Source organism: Cannabis sativa, chromosome 9 (genome assembly GCF_029168945.1).
Source record: "Cannabis sativa cultivar Pink pepper isolate KNU-18-1 chromosome 9, ASM2916894v1, whole genome shotgun sequence".
Taxonomy (NCBI): Eukaryota; Viridiplantae; Streptophyta; class Magnoliopsida; order Rosales; family Cannabaceae; genus Cannabis; species Cannabis sativa.
The window spans coordinates 15,654,938-15,674,842 of NC_083609.1; the positions used below are offsets into that span (position 1 = coordinate 15,654,938).

General features: G+C 35.1%; 1 protein-coding gene across 1 annotated transcript; it reads right to left on the reverse strand.

Moving 5' to 3' along the window:
- Window positions 1–247: 247 nt before the first annotated feature.
- Window positions 248–1,319, reverse strand: LOC115723725 (transcriptional regulator SUPERMAN-like). The gene has a single exon (XM_030653203.2). The coding sequence runs from the start codon at window positions 1,024–1,026 to the stop codon at window positions 394–396; it is 633 nt and encodes a 210-aa protein (XP_030509063.2). The 5' UTR covers window positions 1,027–1,319; the 3' UTR covers window positions 248–393.
- Between the last annotated feature and the right edge of the window lie 18,586 nt (window positions 1,320–19,905).

A 19,905-nucleotide genomic window follows, 5' to 3' on the forward strand; every position in this document is an offset into this window, starting at 1 on the left:
GGTAACAAATATATATGATCGATTCTGAGAATATTAATTATGCCAAATATTGTTGATCATTTACATATAATGAAAGGGAATGCAGGAGCAACACTTACAAAGCAATATAATTAGTACCTAATTATGAAGAAAAAAGAAAGAAGCTGCTGATTATATATATAACGACAAATTAAAATTAATTTGGGCGTTTTAGCTAATTCACAATATATTATTAGCCATTTTCTCAATATACCACCATTAATTCTGGATAACTCGAGTACTCTCTTCTTAATAATTAAAATAAATAGAAACAAATAACATATTAAAATTATAATAAAGTTAATAAGCATTTAATTAGGTTAATATATAATAATAATTGAAGAAACATACTGTGTATCAATGGATGCATGATTACTAATCGTGGCGATGGCCAAGTCGAAGTTCCAAATCAACATCATCTTCACAGCTAGTACTCCTCTGATCATCTTCCAAATAGGATGAACCAGAATTCATCCTTAGGCTCAAATTTCCAAGATCATCTTCATGATTCAAACCCAAATTAGAGGGATCATGACCATTAATACCCCTCAAACCAAACTCATGATTAATGTTATAATGACCATAATTAACAGGACCACCATATATATCATGACTTGGCTGATAATACATACCATGATGATGAGAAGGTGGCTGCTGCGGATGAGTACTACTACTCGTCCAAGCCGCAGCTGATCTGTTGGCTGAAAACGTCGTCGTAAAGGGAGAATTACCCGCCAACCCCATTTCAGCTTGGTAATTATTAGAACAAGTAGTTGTAAAAGTAGGGTTTTGCTGCTTGGCTTTGGCTCGGTCTTTACGATGGATATTCATATGTCCACCTAGGGCTTGAGCGTTCGTGAAACCACGCTTGCAATACGTGCACTCGTAGCTCCGCTTGCCGCCACCGCCGCCGCTGCCGGATTCATCCACTGATCGGCTGACCACTCCGCTGTTGTCGTTTTCTTCACTTGATGTCGTTGTATCCGAACCTTGTTTATTAGGTTCCATAATAAAGTTATATGTAGTACTACTTCCGATGATATATATGATCTCAAGATTTTTTGAATAAACTTTGACTCTTCAATTTTCACAGAGAGAGATGGAGAGATTAAATTATTAGGGTTTTAAGAGGGAAGTTTAGAAAGGTATATGAATGAGTTAATATATAGACAATTGTATACAAGACATATATGAATATAACAATTGTGGCATGTAGTGAATAGTTGTAAGTATATTATAAACAATTAATTAGTTTTGGATTATGTAGACAGACTCTTTCGTTTAGCCGGCTTTAATTCTCCTATATAAATATTTATTTAATTTTTGTCAAGTAATAACCTAATGAGTTTTAACTCACATTCTCTCATCTCTCACTAAAAAAAATTATTGTTATTAATTTCCTTAGTTTGAATAATTTTTTGTTTTTTATAAAGAAATCCTTAAGGTGGACCATTGTAGATGGTTGTGTAGCTTTCCTAGGTTTGGTTTTTTTATTTATTTTTATTTTTTTTACTTAGACGCGTTAATTTGTTACATGTCATATATATGACCTCCTTGTGGTACATATATGTGTATATATAGATACCTAAACTAAGCTACAGCTACTCTAGGTCATGTGCCTTTCAAGGAAATGATTTTATGATATATACATTATATTATATTTATATAGCTCCTATAATACTAGGAAAATGAATCTCAATATTCCACATGCTAGCTAATAATAATTTTGATGTTCACACTAATTATAATCACGATTTCATCCCTAGCTAGTGAAATATATGTTTATAAAAATGTATACATATGTAATTTTAGTACACATTTTATGTCTATATATACCCATATATATTGCTAGCAAACTCTAGTATCATCATATGATCTATATTAAGATGGGAACTCTGATCACGAATTAAAGAGAGAGAGTGATAGTTTTATTTAAGAGGAAATTACATTTGATTTTTTAAATTTTATTACAAAAATATGACATTTTTAGGTTTGGTCATTTTTATGGTATATTTAAGTTTTAAAATTATATTATAATATTTTTCATGACATTTTTGTGTAAATTCAAATTTTAAAACCCACACGTTTAGATAAATTTATTTTAAAATATATATATAAAATCTCAAAGGTACTTATTCTTCTCCATTAAAGTACCTGCCTATACCTATCTCACTCCTCAATACCTCATCTACTGACTTACATTCACTAGCGACACATTTAGCAACCGACAACCGACGACTCAAACGAACTCTGAATACGAGATCTCTCCACCACCAAAACATTAAAGGATCGAACAGATTTTGCTGCAGTTGGAGATCTAGAAACCTTAAACTGAAAACCCTATTTCATAATAAACAAATTACTACTACAAAAATGATTTTTCTAGACACTTTTAAATAGTCGTTTAAAGTAAAACGGGTAGAATAGGCGACTGTTCAAAACCGTCGCTAATGTAGACTTCCCAACGATTTTAAACTGTCGCCTATAACAGGGTATAGGCGACGGATTAACCGTCGCCTATAGTATATGGCATGGTTTAAAACCGTCAACTATACCGTGTTATAGGCGACAGTTTTAAACTGTGCCTTATAGGCCTGGTTACTTTTTAAAGTTTTTTCAGCGACAATTTTTTTCAGTCGTTACATTGGAAAAATATGGAAAAAAACAAATTTGCTGCAATTTTTTCCCTACATTAATTTTTAAATTTTTTACAAATCTGTATAGTCATTATATCTTTTATACACTCATCACTTCTATACATACCAGCTACTGTAGAGACGTCACACCTCTCTGTTGTAATCTCTCAAGCGATTTAAGCATATCTTGTACACTCCGTGGTTGTGGAGCGGTGTATAGTTCGACAAGAACTGCTCGGTGGCGGTGGGTGTACGGTGATGCGATATCAGATTGGTAGATCGGTGTTCAAGGCGCCTCTGATGGTGGCACATGGGTTTTCAACGAGGCACCCACAGGTTCAAGCTTTGACATGGTTTGTGTTCTGATCAGTGGTTCAAGACATCTTCATAAACTATTTTTTTTGTAATAATATTTTTTATTTTTTAGTAGATATTTGCATATAATTTTCTCTTAATTATTATTTGTATATAATTTACGTGTATATACTTTCAATATTTATTGTATGGCATACAATTTGTTGAATAAATAAATTTTTATATCAAATGTTTCAAATTCATATAAATAACACATTATATTATATAATTTTATTTTTATAAATATATTGTAAAATAATATATATTATATCTTTCTTTTTATGTATAATATATATTAATATTTCTTTTATTTAAAAATTACTGTGAGGCCTGAGAATTAAATGTGGTGCCAATAGACTCCTTTTAGGCACGATAGAATAAGTACGACATGTCACGTCTAAAAATATATTGGCACGAAAAATAAAGCTTTTAGGTATAATTTTTGTAGTGTCAATAGACTTTTTTTCTTGTAGTGGACGCACATACATCAAAATAGCCACCTACTATAGAAGCTGTTCCACACATCACTCGAACTGGTCGAATTTTGGCCAAACCAAAACATCTACAAAATTATGTTTGTCATGCATCATCCACTGTCCACCCCATGGGGACATATATCGAATCGGGCACAAGTTCGATAGGTTTATAATGGCGTCCCAAGCCAGTCAAGTGTTTTACATGAGCGATCCATTAGATGCACGATAGTCAGTTGTCTTGATGATGCAACCAAAAGATTATGATAATCAAGAGTCTAATGGTGATGATCTCATGCTTAGTAAACAAATTCATCACTCCACCACCTGTTGATGTCACCGTTGTGGATGATATCATATCATCTCGTGATGATGGTGAAAGATTATAATTGAACGATTCTATCAATACATGAGTCATATATCAAACACGCATTGGTATTTAGTCTTTTTGATATATTTACATTTAGCTATTAATTTGCATATTTTTGTATATTCTAATGTATAATTTTAAATTTGTGTGGGACTTTATATCATGGAACCAGGTAGGAACGATGAGTGGAGTGCTCAGTTAGATTATGATGGTGATGATGGTCCATCCGTGCCAAAAGGATCTAGTGTTGATCCTGAACAACCATCCATGGAAGAAGTAGGTAGTGGTGATCCTAAACAACCAACACTGAAAAATACTCGCAGGAGAGGAAACGAAACGATATAACAAAAATGGTTAGCGAGGAAAAAAAATTAGAGGTTGAGTACAACAACTACAGACAAAATTGGGAAAGGGATTGACGATAAAAGTTACTCGAATTGGAGCATGGGTGTGAACTAATGTTCAAATTTGAGACATTTTGTGTCCTAGAGTGAGTCAGAACATTAAAAACTAATTATGGGATTACATAAAGGTAAAATTAATTCTATTATTCGAGTTCTTTACTATTGATTATAATTTGTAATTATGATTACGACTTTCAATTTGACAGGCCACGTTCGATGTACCGGACATTGATAGGAAATTAACAATTTCTAAAGGTGGAGAGAGGTAGAAAGATTGAAAAAATACCCTAACAAAAAGTATTTTTACATTCAAAGATGTGGCTCCCCATCTTCTTGAGAAGCCACCGAAACTTTATGAAAAAATAATTGATTTGCAACAATGGAGAGAGGTTGTGGCTTCGAGATTAAGTCCAAACTTTGACGTGAAGAGGAAGAAGGCCTAAAAGAGTAGGGCTTGTAATATTTACAATTATCGCACCGAACAAGGTGGTGTAAGGATGGTTCAAGAACAAATAGAGAAAAATTACTGAATTTGATAGATCTAAAATTTGGAAAAGACTTCACGTGAACACGAAAGGTGAAGTGGGGGACCCAGCTGCAAAAATCGTTAAACGGATTGTATGTTTAAAGTTCAATTTCATTTGTATTAATTGTTATGCTTCATAGGTTATTTCTAACTCTTTTTGTTTTGTTTATAGGACAAATTACGTAAGCAAGTTGAAGAGGGTGTTGTACAAGTGGAAGGTAAAAGCGACGTGTTAAGCATAGCGCTGGGGACAGATGAGCGTGGTGGCTGGGTTCGAGCCATGGGTTTCGGTATCACCCAAACTAAATATTTCAACACACCACACCCTAAAAGAAAAAATGCCTATGGGTCGAACCAGGCATCATCTAATCTGGAGAGATGCGTGCGTGAGACAGAGGAAAGCAACAGAAAGCTGCAGGATATAGTGGATGAGCTCATTCATCTTATTAGTTCCCAACATAGCAGTGTTGCATCTGGTTCTGGTGTTCAAGGAGCATCAAATGAACAATCCCATGTTGACCTTGCCTCCGATCCAGTAGCACAACCACCGGGTCCTGCCAATGTCTACTTTCTACCAGATCCCATAGCATAACAATCGGGTGCTGCTAATGTCTCTACTCTATCACCACCACGTTTTAGAGAGGAAATTGCTCTAATGCAAAATTATAAATATGGTCAACTTACAAATTGAATTGTTGCTTATTAGTTTTGGATTTACAAACCTTACCGTGATGGATGCACTAACTGTTGGAGCCTAGTTGGATGGTACTAAAGGTTGCTTCGGGTCACATTGTCAAGGAGAAATATTTGAAAAATGGAAAGTTTTCCATTAACAAGGATGAATACCTACACAAAGATTATCGTCGGGTATTTATAGAAGAAGTGAATGTGGAGAATGCACTGCTCCCGTGTCCCATAGCCAACAATTCATTGACAACAGTAGGTCAAGATATAAAAAGTTATGTAGCATGGCCAATAGACTATCTTACTCTTGTTGGAAAACATTTGGTATGTTTCAATTTGTTTACTTAACTTATTGTGTTTATTCATTAATGACATTGCTAACTTTACTATTTTTTTCTTCATATATATAGACATCTACCCACCAAGAAACTTTAGAAGCAACCTGTGAAGAGAAGCAAAAAAGCCTCTGTAGATTTACTCAGTCCTCCAACACAACCTCCAAAACACCCTAAGAGGTCGACTAAGGCAAAAGGTCATGGTCGTTATGTCCAACCACGCCAAACTTCCTCAATCATTACCTTTTGGAACTCCATCAAAAGGTAGCCCATGTCGTCGATTATCCAATTCCAAGTTGCTTATGAGCTATTTGGGGTCGAAGATGACTTTATTTGGCTTGTTAAAAGTGACATTTAGGAATTGTGCACCATGAAATACTTGGGAGCCCAACCAATAGGAGTTTGGTGCAAGTATGATTTCAAACTCTTAATAATGTTCTTTTGATAGTGACAAATATTAACTATGACTTTTTATTAGGTACATGAAAGAAAGACTGTTGGACATTGGTGGGCTGAATCGAGTATATGAATTTCTGAATTCGGGAGCGATTGCCACTGATGCAGGGGCTGATAGTAATCGTTGTCAAGCACAAGTCACTCGAATGACTAGGATGACTAATTTAGACAAATGGCTTATTGCCCCGTATAATAATCGATATATGTAGATTTAACATAAATAATTTTAGTATGTATAACTCTTCATAAAATTTATTATTATGTATATATTAACACTTTACACATATTTATTCGTGGAGGAAGATGTTTCACTGGATGCTTGTACTCATCCAGCCAAGTACGCAGACGGTGGCATATTTGGATTCAAGCAACAATGACATACCATATGATCTGAACTTCATCATCTTCACATAATTTCTATATCAAACATCCCAATATGTAAGCGTGTTCTATATTTATAAATTTATAAATGCTAATTAACTTTATTTTTTGTGTAGATCGTTCACCATATATAACCAAATTGATAGGACGACCTGATCGACCTATCCAGTGGATGACTCCTATCTGTCTAAAATAATTGGACGACAAATAGTGTGGATACTACGTCATGAAATTCATTGAAAGTTTTATGACCGTAGAAGATTCAATACAACTGTTGACCCAACATGATAGGTTCTCCACTCCATATATAAATGATGAGATAAATATTATGCGTGATCAGTGGATTCATTACGTGAAAGCGAAAGCGGAGCGACAATAATTGCCGTGTTAATTAGTGTGTATATATCTTGATTTATTGTTATTATATAGATTTGTAAATATATTTAGATGATTATAATTAGTGTTTACTTAATTATAAATTTTTAAATATACTTAGATGATATTAGAGTTAATTTAATTATTGTGACTATACAGAATTTTAAATATATTTAGATCATATTAGTGTTAGTTTAATTATTGTGACTATACAGATTTTGTAAAAAATTTAAAAATTAATGCAGTGGAAAAATTACAGAAAATCTATTTTTTCTCTATTTTTCTAGTGTAACGACGGAAAAAAACCGTCACTGAAAAAAATTAAAAACGGTAACCAGTACTTTAAGGCACGGTTTAAAACCGTAACCTATAACAAGGTATAGGCGACGGTTTAAAACCGTGCCCTATGCTATATGCAACAATTTTAGAGTTTAGGGTTTAGGGTTTTAAACCATCGCATATAGTATAGGGCACGGTTCAAAACCGTCAACTATACCATGTTATAGGTGACAGTTTTAAACCGTCAGGAAGTCAACATTAGTGATGGTTTTGAACCGTTGCCTATTCTCCCCGTTTTGCGACGGTCGTATAGGCGACGATTATAGAAACTGACAGGAATACTTTAAATGACTGTTTAAAAATGTCGGGAAAATCTAATCTTGTAGTAGTACCATAGAGCCATTTCTCTCATACATAAAGCCCCATCCCTAATTCAGAGCTGTTGTCTTAGCATGCATACTCTGAGACTGAACCTTAAAATTATGATGAGGCAACTCAGTTTACACACTGGCTTCTTGCCATGGACAAAGAGACTCAAGCTCTCAAAAGAAAAAACAAAACTTGGATTATCACCAAGTTACCTCTAGGCCACAAGACAATTGGTTGCAAATGGGTTTACAAAGTCATCAAATACAATAAAAGTGGGGCTGTTGAACGCTTCAAAGCTCATCTTGTAGCCAAAGCTTACACGCAAAGACATGGCATTGACCACTCCCAAACATATTCCCCAGTTTCCAATTCCAACACTCTTAAAGTCTTTCTAGCACTTGTTGCAATGTACAATTGGAATGTCCACCAATTAGACATCAACAATGCTTTTCTTCATGAGGACCTTCATGAAGAAGTGTACATGAAAATACCCCCAGGATATAAGGCACCTCCTAACACTATATGCAAACTCAATAAATGCAATTATGGCCTTAAACAGGCCTTTAGATAGTGGTTTAGCAAGCTCAGCCACACCCTTTTATCAGATGGCTTTCATCAATCCTTCTCTGACAACTCTTTATTCATCAAAACCACCAACAACTTGTTTCTAGCAGTCCTAATATATATCGATGACATAATTGTTGCTAGCAATAATGAGCTTGACATTTCTCACTTCAAAACATATTTACATGATAAATTCAAACTTAAAGATCTTGGCTCATTTTGCTTTTTTCTTGGTCTTGAGGTTGTTCAAACAAAACAAGGCATCTCTGTCTACAAAGACCCTTCACAATTCAACTATTAAAATAAACAAGGTACATAGGAGCCAAGCCTGCTTCTACTCCCATAGAAACAAACCTAAAACTAAGCAAAGACAAAGCGAGTTCCCTCCCAGACCCCACTATTTTTTGAAGCCTCATTGGAAAATTAATATACTTAATTATCACCAGACATGATATATACTATGTTGTGAATCATTTGAGCCAATTCTTAACTTGTCCTCGAACTCCACACCTACATGCTGCTCATCGTATCTTGCAGTATCTAAAAACCACACCTGGACAAGGCCTTTACTTTCCATCCAACACTGCCCTAACAATATCAGCATGTGTAGAGACAAGTCTCTCCCAATCAAATGTTCAAATTTCTTTCTTCTCGATTGCTGATTGGGGGAGTTGCCAGGACACACCAAGATCCATTTCTGTCTCTTCCTTGGCAGCTCTCTTGTATCCTAGAAATCTAAAAAACGACAGTGTTTCGATCTTCAGCTGAAGCAGAGTATCGAGCTATGGAAAATGCCACTTCTGAGCTCACATGGATCCTTGCTCTCCTCAAATACTTTGGCATTACTCACTCCACCCCAGCCTTGCTTTACTGTGACAACACTGCAGCAATGCACATTAGTGAGAACCCCGTCTACCATGAACACACAAAGCATGTAAAATTGACTGCCTCTTCATTCGAGAGAAGGTCCAACAAGGCTCCGTCAAACTCCTCTATCTTCACAAAAAAACTTAGCTGACATTTTCACCAAAGTATTACTGCCCATTCACTTTTCAAAAATTGTATTCAAGATGAGTTTGATTAATATCTACACTCCATCTTGAGGGGAGCTATTAGATTACCCTTTGGTTTAGTTAGTTAAGTTAGTTTAAGTTAGGTACATTACTAGTTAGTTAATTCTAACTAACTTCCTTTTCCAGCTTTGCCTATTTAAAGCATTGACTGCACTTGTATCAATTCAGTTGAGTAATAAAATAATCTTTCATATTGTTCAATCTCTCTCTCTCTCTCTCTCTCTCTCTCTCTCTCTCTCTCTCTCTCTCTCTCTCTCTCTCTCTCTCTCTCTCTCTCTCTCTCTCTCATACTTTATTAAGAAACTAGTTTTGATTACATGGAAGTAACTGGTTTCTTAATTGATTGTCTTAACAAAGTAAGTTTTAACTGATTTCTTAAAAAACTAATTTTTTCATAAAAAAAATTAATTTCTTCATTAGAAAATTGGTTTTGATTATATAGAAGTAAAATATAATATATATACATAACATATATATGAGTTTTAAGTTTTTTTTAGTGACTCAGAAGAGTATATATTCATTCCACAACTTGTTATATATAAACTAACAGCACTACATGATTTGAAGGATTTTATCTATGTTTACAACTGAGCAATCTAAGTTTGAAAACAGAGTAAAAGGCAGAGTAAAGAATACTGCCTGTATTTGTAAAAATGCTCAGCTAGCTTGAAGGCTAGCTCTTGGTTTGTATTTATATTCACAAGTAGGGTTACAAAGAATATTCTAGACTATTACAGCTCACCAAATCATAACCAAATAATTTACAATCATTACAATGATTACAAGGGAATATTCTAACGGCAAAATCAGAGTTTGTTACTGTGGGACCACACACAGTATCGTGCAAGATCAGGTGTAGGCAGACTAGGATAAGGCACAGTGAGGATGAGTGAATTTCATTTTCTAACAACCCCTCTCAAGCTGGAAGGGGTCTCAACCACTCCAAGCTTGTCAATTAGGAAATGAAAACGATGATGTGTAAGGCTCTTGGTCAGGCAATCTGCAGTTTGATCGTGAGAAGGTATGTATCTGATGTCAAGACTTTTGTTGAGAACCTTGTCACGAACAAAATGAACGTCTAGCTCGATGTGATTTGTCCTGGCATGATATACTGGATTGGTTGCAAGTGCACTTGCACTCATATTGTCACACCATGTTACGGGTGTGTGTGTCATGGGATAACCAATTTCATTCAGCAGCCCTTGAATCCACGAAATTTCGGCTGCAACATGAGCCAAGGCTCGATACTCTGATTCTGTGCTGGAGCGAGATACCACGACTTGTTTCTTTGAAGACCAGGACACGAGGCTGTCTCCCAAGTACACACAGTAGCCTGCTATGCTTCTGCGATCATCAGGGCAGCATGCCCAATCCGCATTCGAGAAGCCTGTCAAACTCAATTTTTCTGAGTACTTGATATGAAGGCCGTGATACATAGTTCCCTTCAGATATCTCAGCACACGTTTTGCTGCATTCCAGTGTGTTGTGGTTGGTGTTTGGAGGAATTGACTTAATTTATTGATGCCAAAAGATAAGTCGGGCCGTGTGTGTGTCAAATATTGCAATCCTCCTATTAAGCTTCGATATGCTGTGGGATTATTTAGAGGTTCTCCATCATTTTTTGAAAGTGTTTTTCCCACTGTCATGGGAGTTGAACACGGCTTCAGATGCTGCATGTTGGTTTTGATGAGAAGTTCTTTGATGTATTTTGCCTGATTCAAGTAAATTCCTGTGTTGTCACGATGCACCTCAATTCCTAGAAAGAAAGTTAGAGGTCAAAGATCTTTCAAGGCAAAGCTGTGATTCAATTTAACAACAAACTCATTGAGTTTAGCACTGTTATTGCCCGTTATAATAATGTCATCGACATATATAAGGACTAGAATGATAACTTGAGATGCTTTGAAAAAGAATAAGGATGGATCAGCTCTGATTTCCCACGACTTTGCCACGGCTATAGACAGAACAATTCGAATCGTTGATGCCTTTACTACTGGACTGAATGTTTCTTTAAAATCAATTCCCAGTCTTTGATGAAAACCTTTTGCAACCAATCTGGCCTTGAGCCTTTCGACAGACCCATCTTTGTTTCTCTTGACACGATATACCCATTTGTTTCCAACAATATTCATCCAAGGAAGCTTTGGAACCAAAATCCATGTCTTATTTTTCTTCAAGGCAACCATTTCACTGCCCATAGCGTTGTTCCAACCTGGATGTTGCAAGGCTTCCTCAACTGTAGCCGGTTCATCATTTTCAACATTCCAGGTTGATTGTCCAACATAAGTCTTTGGTTTAAAGATTCCCGCTTTGGCTCTTGTAATCATAGTGTGTGTTGGTGCTAAGGGAGCATTTCGAACAGTTTCTGGTGGTGAGGAGGCTTGTGCAAATTCTTGATCTGCATTACTGTCAACAACAGGCTGTATAATGGGTGATTCGATATTCATGGAAGAGGTTGAGGAGTGATCATTTACCTGACTTTCAGTATGAAGTGGAGACAACAAGTTGGATGCACCTGCAAGGGAGTTTAACTCAGTGTATGTACCAGTTTGATGAGGCTGAGATGTTGCAGAAGTGGTTCGAATGGGATTAAATGAAGCTGACCATGATGGAACTAAAACCTGCACAGATTTTTCCTGCTGGTGTGTATTTAAAAAACCAGTTTTAAAGGGAAAATCACTCTTATTAAATATGACATTTCGAGATATGTATAATCTTCCCGTTGTACTTAGACATTTGTAACCTTTGTGAGCATCACTATAGCCAAGATTTACACACTTGGTAGAGTGAAAGTGGAATTTATGAGTTTGGTATGGTCTAAGACAAGGGTAGCAGGCTGTTCCAAACACCTTAAGGAACTTGTAATCTGGCTGTTTTGAGTAAATGATTTCGAAAGGGGATTTGTCATTAAGTATGGGTGTTGGCAGTCTATTTATAAGATAGACAGCCGTTTGGAAAGCATCCCACCAATACTTTAGTGGCATATATGCTTGAGCAAGTAAGGTTAACCCCATTTCTACAATATGCCTATGCTTTCTCTCTGCTCTTCCATTTTGAGCTGAGGTATGAGGACAAGAGTGGTTAAAACTAATTCCATTTTCAATGACGATTTGAGAGAAAGCTTGGAACTCTCCTCCCCAGTCAGTTCTTAAGGCTTTTATTTTCTTTTCAAATTGGTTTTCGACTAAAGCTTTGAACTGAATGAAGGCAGAAACAACTTCATATTTATGTTTGAGAGGATAGATCCAGGTGAACCTGCTATGATCATCAACAAAATGTATATAAAATTGATAATTTGTGTTTGACATAACCGGTGCTGGCCCCCAAAGATCTGTATGAATGAGATCTAGGGGAGCCTTTGCACGGTCACTGTTGAGAGTAAAAGGTAAAATGTGAGATTTGCCAAATTGACAAGCTTCACAGAAGCTGTGTTTTTCATTCATAGCAGTTTTGACATTAACATGATTTAAGACAACATTCAAAACACGATTGGATGGGTGGCCAAGTCTCTTGTGCCACTTATCCTTAATTGAAATAGATTTAACAACGAAAAACTAAAGCTGAAATAGAGTTTTTCTTTGCTGCAGTGACTCTAACAGGCTGATTTGAATTCTTTTGCAGCTGCTCAAACTGGTACAGCCCCTCTTTAAGCTTCCCTTGAAGGAGAACCTTCTTTGTTTCCATGTCCTTCACAACAAAAAAGTCAGAAAAATTCCACAGAAACATTGTTATCACAGGTTAATTTGGATATGCTTATGAGGTTCTTGGTAATTTCTGGAACATGAAGAATATTTTTCAACAGTAAAGGGTTTGATGTGTAAGATGGCAGAGTCAAACAACCAACATGACTAATATTAAGTTTGGCACCATTGCCTACAGTGAGTGTGTCCTTACCATTATACTCATTTTTCTGAGTCATTTGGTTGGCATCTGATGTAATGTGGCTATTGGCTCCGCTGTCCGCATACCAAGCTGTATCATCCACCATTTCAGGGGTAGCTATGAAAGCAGTCGCTCCACTTGGTCCTCCTTTGTTGTTGCTGCTGTTGTTGACAGTGTTAGGATCCATTCCCATGTAAGTCTCGTCATAGCGATTGTAGCAATAAGCTGCAGAGTGACCATAACGCCCGCACACTTGACACGTTGGCTTGGAGTTGTTATTGTTTCTTCCACCACCTCGACCTCGAAATCGTCCACCAGAACCCCTTGTTCCTCTTCCACCATGCTGTCTAGTATTTCCTCCACGGTTTCCACCAGTGCTGAAGTTGCTTGAGCCGCCTTTGTTATTTGAATATCCACCTGGTCTGGTTGTTGCAACATTTGCACTAGGACCAGCAGAAGTGAGAGCAACATTTTTGTTAGCACCAGTTAAAGAACTAAGCCTTTCAACCTTACTGTCATAACTTAATAGAATATCCTGTAGCTCTTGCCAGGATGTAGAGGACCTGGCCTCTATTTGAACAACAATGGGTAAATATTCAATGTCAAGACCAGATAAAACATTAGATACAAGTTGTTTTTCTGGATACGGGTCACCTGCGAGGGCCAACACATCAGCCCATTGTCGTTTTTGTCGAAGATAGTCAGCCATCGACATAGCACCTTTCCTGGATGTTTGGATCTTCGTACGATACTCATCCATCTTCACGCGAGAGTGTGCACCAAACAAGGTTTCCAAAGCCTGCCATAGACAGGAAGAGGACTCGCATCCCATCACTTCCGTTGCAATACTTTCGGTCATAGAGCCATATAACCAACCAAGGAGAAGCTGGTCATGAACAATCCAAGTTTCAAATTCAGGATTAACAATAACAGTGTTCCCTTCTGCAGTTTCATCTGGAGGAAGGAACTCGATTGGCTTGACCTTTGCACCATTTAAATATCCACCAAGACGATGTCCACGAACTATGGCAGAGACCATAGTTTTCCACAGAGTGTAATTGTTTCGATCTAACTTCAACGCAAAAGGCTGAGTTAGCGTGCTAGCAACATGCTGCACAGGAGCTGCAGAGGTGACCGATGAAGCTTGAGCAATGACATTCGAAGCAGTCCTTGTTGCTGATTCGACTCCACCACCACGAGGAGTTTGTTCAGCCATGACAGATTACAACACCACCGGTGAAGTACGGAGCTCTGATACCAAGTTTGAAAACAGAGTAAAAGGCAGAGTAAAGAATACTGATTGTATTTGTAAAAATGCTCAACTAGCTTGAAGGCTGGCTCTTGGTTTGTATTTATATTCACAAGTAGGGTTACAAAGAATATTCTAGACTATTAGAGCTCACCAAATCATAACCAAATAATTTACAATCATTACAATGATTACAAGGGAATATTCTAACGGCAAAATCAGAGTTTGTTACTGTGGGACCACACACAGTATCGTGCAAGATCAGGTGTAGGCAGACTAGGATAAGGCACAGTGAGGATGAGTGAATTTCATTTTCTAACAATCTATTCTATATATAGGAGAACCTTGATTTGATAATAGTATTTTTTTTTCTTATTTATATAATAATATATCTCCTATTTTGAATATTTTTTTTAAATACTACTGCAATTAATTAAATTGGATACTATATATATATATCAAACTTTCCTTTTTACCTTATGTTTTTTTTGTAAATAACCCTTTATTTATATCTTTTTCCCAGTCTTTTTTTTTTTTGACAAAGTGATTAGAATCACTCATGAATTTACGACGCCCACGTCCGCCACCGGCGCTGGAACCTCCTCGAACCAGGATAGCTCATCGTCTAACCGCAGAGCATGCTTTGCCAAGCCATGGGCCGCTAAATACTCAGAGGCCAGAGCGAGCCACATGGGACAAAACTGCCCCCGGAAATTTAGACAATAAAGCTATAACATCTTCAAACAATGCTCCTAACTTGTTGAAATACATCTCCCCGTTGTTGATAGACATCACCAAAACTAACGAATCTGAATAAACTGAAAACAAATCAAAAACCCAAAAAAATGTATTAGAAAATTATCAATCCGATCAAAACACTCAAAACTGAAAAAATTGAAAAACTAAACCCCCATATAAAATACTATAACTAGCCAAAGGGAAACCCTTTGGCTAGTAGCAACTTAACTCTTGTATTTTACTTTGAAAATTATCACATCTATAGGATATCAAAAGTTTACTTTGAAAATTATCACAATAATAAAGTAAGCAACGAATAATGTAATTCAATAACCTTGATTATCAATGATTAGTGTAATTCAATACAATGAAACAAAATAACCTTGATTATTAAGCATTAATGACCATTTATTCCATAATCCTTCCCAAAATAGACAAAATCAACCATTTTAATTCATTATTAATGTCTCCATTTCTAAAATATTACAAATTCTTGTACTTATCTCAAAAAAATAATTTTATACATATTTATTTATTGTAAAACTTGATAATAATCAATCTATATTGAATTGAAATTACTTAAAATAATCCTATTCAGTTATTATGATATAATTATTCCTATTTTAATTTCCAAAAGACAGGCTGTAAAACTTCCAAAAATTGTATCCTTTTAAGTTACCATATAAATATTTATAATGATACCTTCCTATACGACATAGATTTCAAACCAAATTACATAAAATTTGACTTCCCAAATATATCTTAACACAATAAATTCGCATTTGACAATTAGTGTCCCCACCTTCTTTTATTACAATATCTTCGTATTTATTATTTTTTAAATTACTTGATTAATTTTAAATAATAATATTAGAATCTGAATACTAAATTCCACCACTTTCCTTTTTTGCTAATGATTACTAAAAATATGAACCAACCATAGCTAAAAGCTATTATCGTTTAAACTTAATCCTCTTTAAATCTTATTTCACTTGAAAATATTTTTAAAATATCACTTTAAAATTTTCTTTACATCATACCCTTAACTTAGATAAAATTTGTCTAGTGCATAACTTGTTTGCTTTGCAAATTTATTGTGCCAACATTTTGTTATACTTTCAATACAAGAAATAGTAAAAATTTTAAACAAACTACCCTAAATAATTAGGGATCACCCATATAATAGGCGCTATAGCCTTATAAGGCGCCAAAGCCATAAAAATGGCGCAAATATAGAACAAACCAATAACAAAAAGATTACAATATATCCCATTATAACAACTCAACATTATAGAACAAAACCAAAAATAAACAACAAGATATATTCAACTAAGCACCATTTCAGCATTCAACCCAACACCAAACTGAATGAAATCACCCACGATTAAACTAAAATTAAAATTTTAACTCAAAACACTTCATCACACTGTGCAAACATTCAAACAAAAGTACTAAAATCTAGACGCTTTTCACTAACTCAGAAATAAAATCAGAATAAATCAACAACATAACTCATATGGTCATCTAAAAAGAAAGGAAATTTAAATTAAAATCAAAAAATCACCACGCAATCAAGAATTCAGTCCAAAAACCAATAAAGGATTTAATATAGTAAGGATCTATATTTAATATTACTGATAAAATTATCGGTTCACTTTTTATATTCTGAATGAGGTTTGATAATCGGTCCACAACATTTTTAATCGGAGAAAAATAACACAGATCACAGAACAGCTCAAGGATCAGTAACAAATATTTATGGAGGTATATAAGTAACAATAATTCTTTTGGTTGATAATGAGAGACCTGAAACATATGAGTAATTATATATATAAATACAGAATCTAACGGTTTCTGTGGTACCTTTGCTGAAAAGTACAACGATCAAAAAGCACTTATGGTATAAAGTAGAGATGATATCAAGAAGTAAAAGAAAAGAATCAAACTACATAATATAAAATTTAATAAATACAGTCACTCAAAAACATACAGGAGGAAGCAAAATATTTTAGTCAACAGAATTCAAAATTGTTTCTCAGCAACAAAACGAATAGATTCATATCTTACAACCATAGGAACAGATCACGACGATATAAACACATTTCGGAACAGATAGAGAGTCAGCGCAGAGAGGGACAGACGATCATTTCCATAAACACAAAACAAAACAAAGGAGAAAAAGATATAAAAAGGAGATTGACTAACCATATGTACTCTGCGATTGGTTTTCGACCATATTGATCAGTGGAAACGGCGTGAACGAGATGGAGTGTATCGGCGAGCCTGCAAATAATAAAATCTTTTTCCCAGTCTTGATAAGCCATATCTTTAGCTTTTGAATGTAACCATTTACACGATTCTTCCCAATACATATATCATTTATACACAGGACTGCATGTGCTTAGCTTGAATTTGGTTCCAAAAAGAGTATATATATATATGTGTGTTTTTTATTTTCATTAATTTTTAAGTGATTTAATCATATAAAGATTAGAAAAGATAGATCCAAAATTTTAAATATACGTAAATTAATTCATTGGGTCACAATACTAATGTATAAGCTAATGAGAAAGGAACCGCAGAATCGGCACCAGAAGACTGTCTTCGAAACAATAAAACTTTCAAATTAAAACAAGAAAAACTTTCAATAATAAGGGATCCAAATACTTGAGTCCAATAGAATTAATTCACCAACTATAAAAGATATCGATTATATATGTATATATATAATTATCCTAATTGATCAAAAGTCCACTCGGTTAATTATGCTTAAAAGAGCTAGCATGCATTAATTGATTATTAACTCATCTAGCTAGTAATGTGACTGATAATTACATTTTTTAGAGTATCTCCAATAATACACTATTTCACAAGTGTAATCTTCACATTATTTTATTCCAATAACACATAAATTATGTACCAAATTATAGTATGCACCAATATCTATAGCGAAATTTCACTATTTGCCTTTAATAAAATACCCCATATCAAAATTTAGACCCTTCACTAATTTGTACAAATTAATTCCATTGATTACATGAACTTCCCATTTTACCTTTTTTTTTTTTAAAAAAAAAAAAAATAAAATTGTTAAAAACTGAAAAATTTCCTCTCTCTTCCTCTCTCTCTTCCCTCTCTCTCGTGCACCACTCTCTCTCTCTAGAAAAAATTGAAAAAACTTCCCAAAAACTTCCCTCTTTCTCATCCCACTCTCTCGTCCCTCTCTCTCTTCCTTGTTGAATGGTTGTGTCTCGGTGGGTGGTGGTGGTGGAAAATCGGAGCACACCTATCACTCAAGAATCTTACACCATTATAATGGGTAAGTTGTGGTTTAAGCATTTTGTGAGACTTTATGTAGTTTGCTTTAGTTATATGTGTCGTATTTGTTGGAACTAGTGTTTTTTGGTATGAAATGGTAGAGATCTGGCAGATCTGGTTTTCTGTCAAAAGGTTTTCCAGATGTTATCGACGGTTTATCGATAGGATATCGATGCTTTGTCGATATTCTGCTGAGAAAGGTCAGTGATGACCATTATCGACATGTTGTCGACAATTTGTCGATATCATGTCGATTAAAAAGCAAATTAACATACATAAGTTATTTGAGAAGTTGTCGACATGTTGTCGACATTAAGTTGACCAACAATGTCGACAACATATCGATGCGATGTCGATATATTATCAATTTAAGAAAAAAATTGAAAAAAACCATAAAACATAAAATAACATAACAACCTTAACAAGTTCATAACAACCATAACCAACATTAAAATATTAAAAAGTTCATTAAAAAAAACAAACATTAAATAAAACTCACCACAAACCATAAAATAAAAAATTAAAATTGTTTGGCTTGTGGGTGAGACTTACAATACTTGTATAAAGATCCAAGCTTCACCGGTTTACCATTAAAGATGCCTAATTTGCAACGACGACATCTTTCAGGAAACCCTGGTGGTGGAGTCGGCTATACACCAGTTTTGCTAAATTGTGCTTCAAGTTGTATCAACCTTAACTCGTTCTGATTTTGTTCTTTTTCAAAACGTCTATCGTCGTCTAGAACTTTCTGCATTTGAGGAGTAACTATGCCAACATCAAGTTCCTGCTTGAGCTCTTCAGGAGTTAGAATTGGGAATTTGCGCTTGTTCTTTCTAGTAGACATATTTAGAACTTAAGAATAAGAGAAATTTACCTTTAATTTTTTAGTATAAGAGAGAAGTAGAAGACAAGAGCACTTATGAATTAGAAAGGAATTTGCTTTTATAGAGCAGTTTACATGTTGGGAATGTAGGAAAAATTTAATGGCCATTAAATGTGTAACTGTACAAGTGCAACGCATGAAGTGTGTAATTGTCGAGAGAATATCGATACTATGTCGATAAATTGTCGATAATGTCAAAAAAACCAAAAACAGCATACATATTGTCGATATGATGTCGACGTTATGTCGATAGCTTATCAATTGTACACGTGCCTGACATGCAATGTGGCGGTTGGGAAAAGTTGTTGGGAATGTAGGAAACATTTATTAACATGTACATTAAATGTGTAACCGTACAAGTGAAACACATGCAATGTGTATTTGTCGAGTGAATATCGATACAATGTCGATAGTTGAATGGATTAATTACCATTGTATACGTGTTTGCCATGCAAAGTGCATTGTGGAGTCTATATTGATAGTATGTCGATGGTGTGTCGATGGTTTATCGATGAGGACTGTCACCCTTACTGTGGAT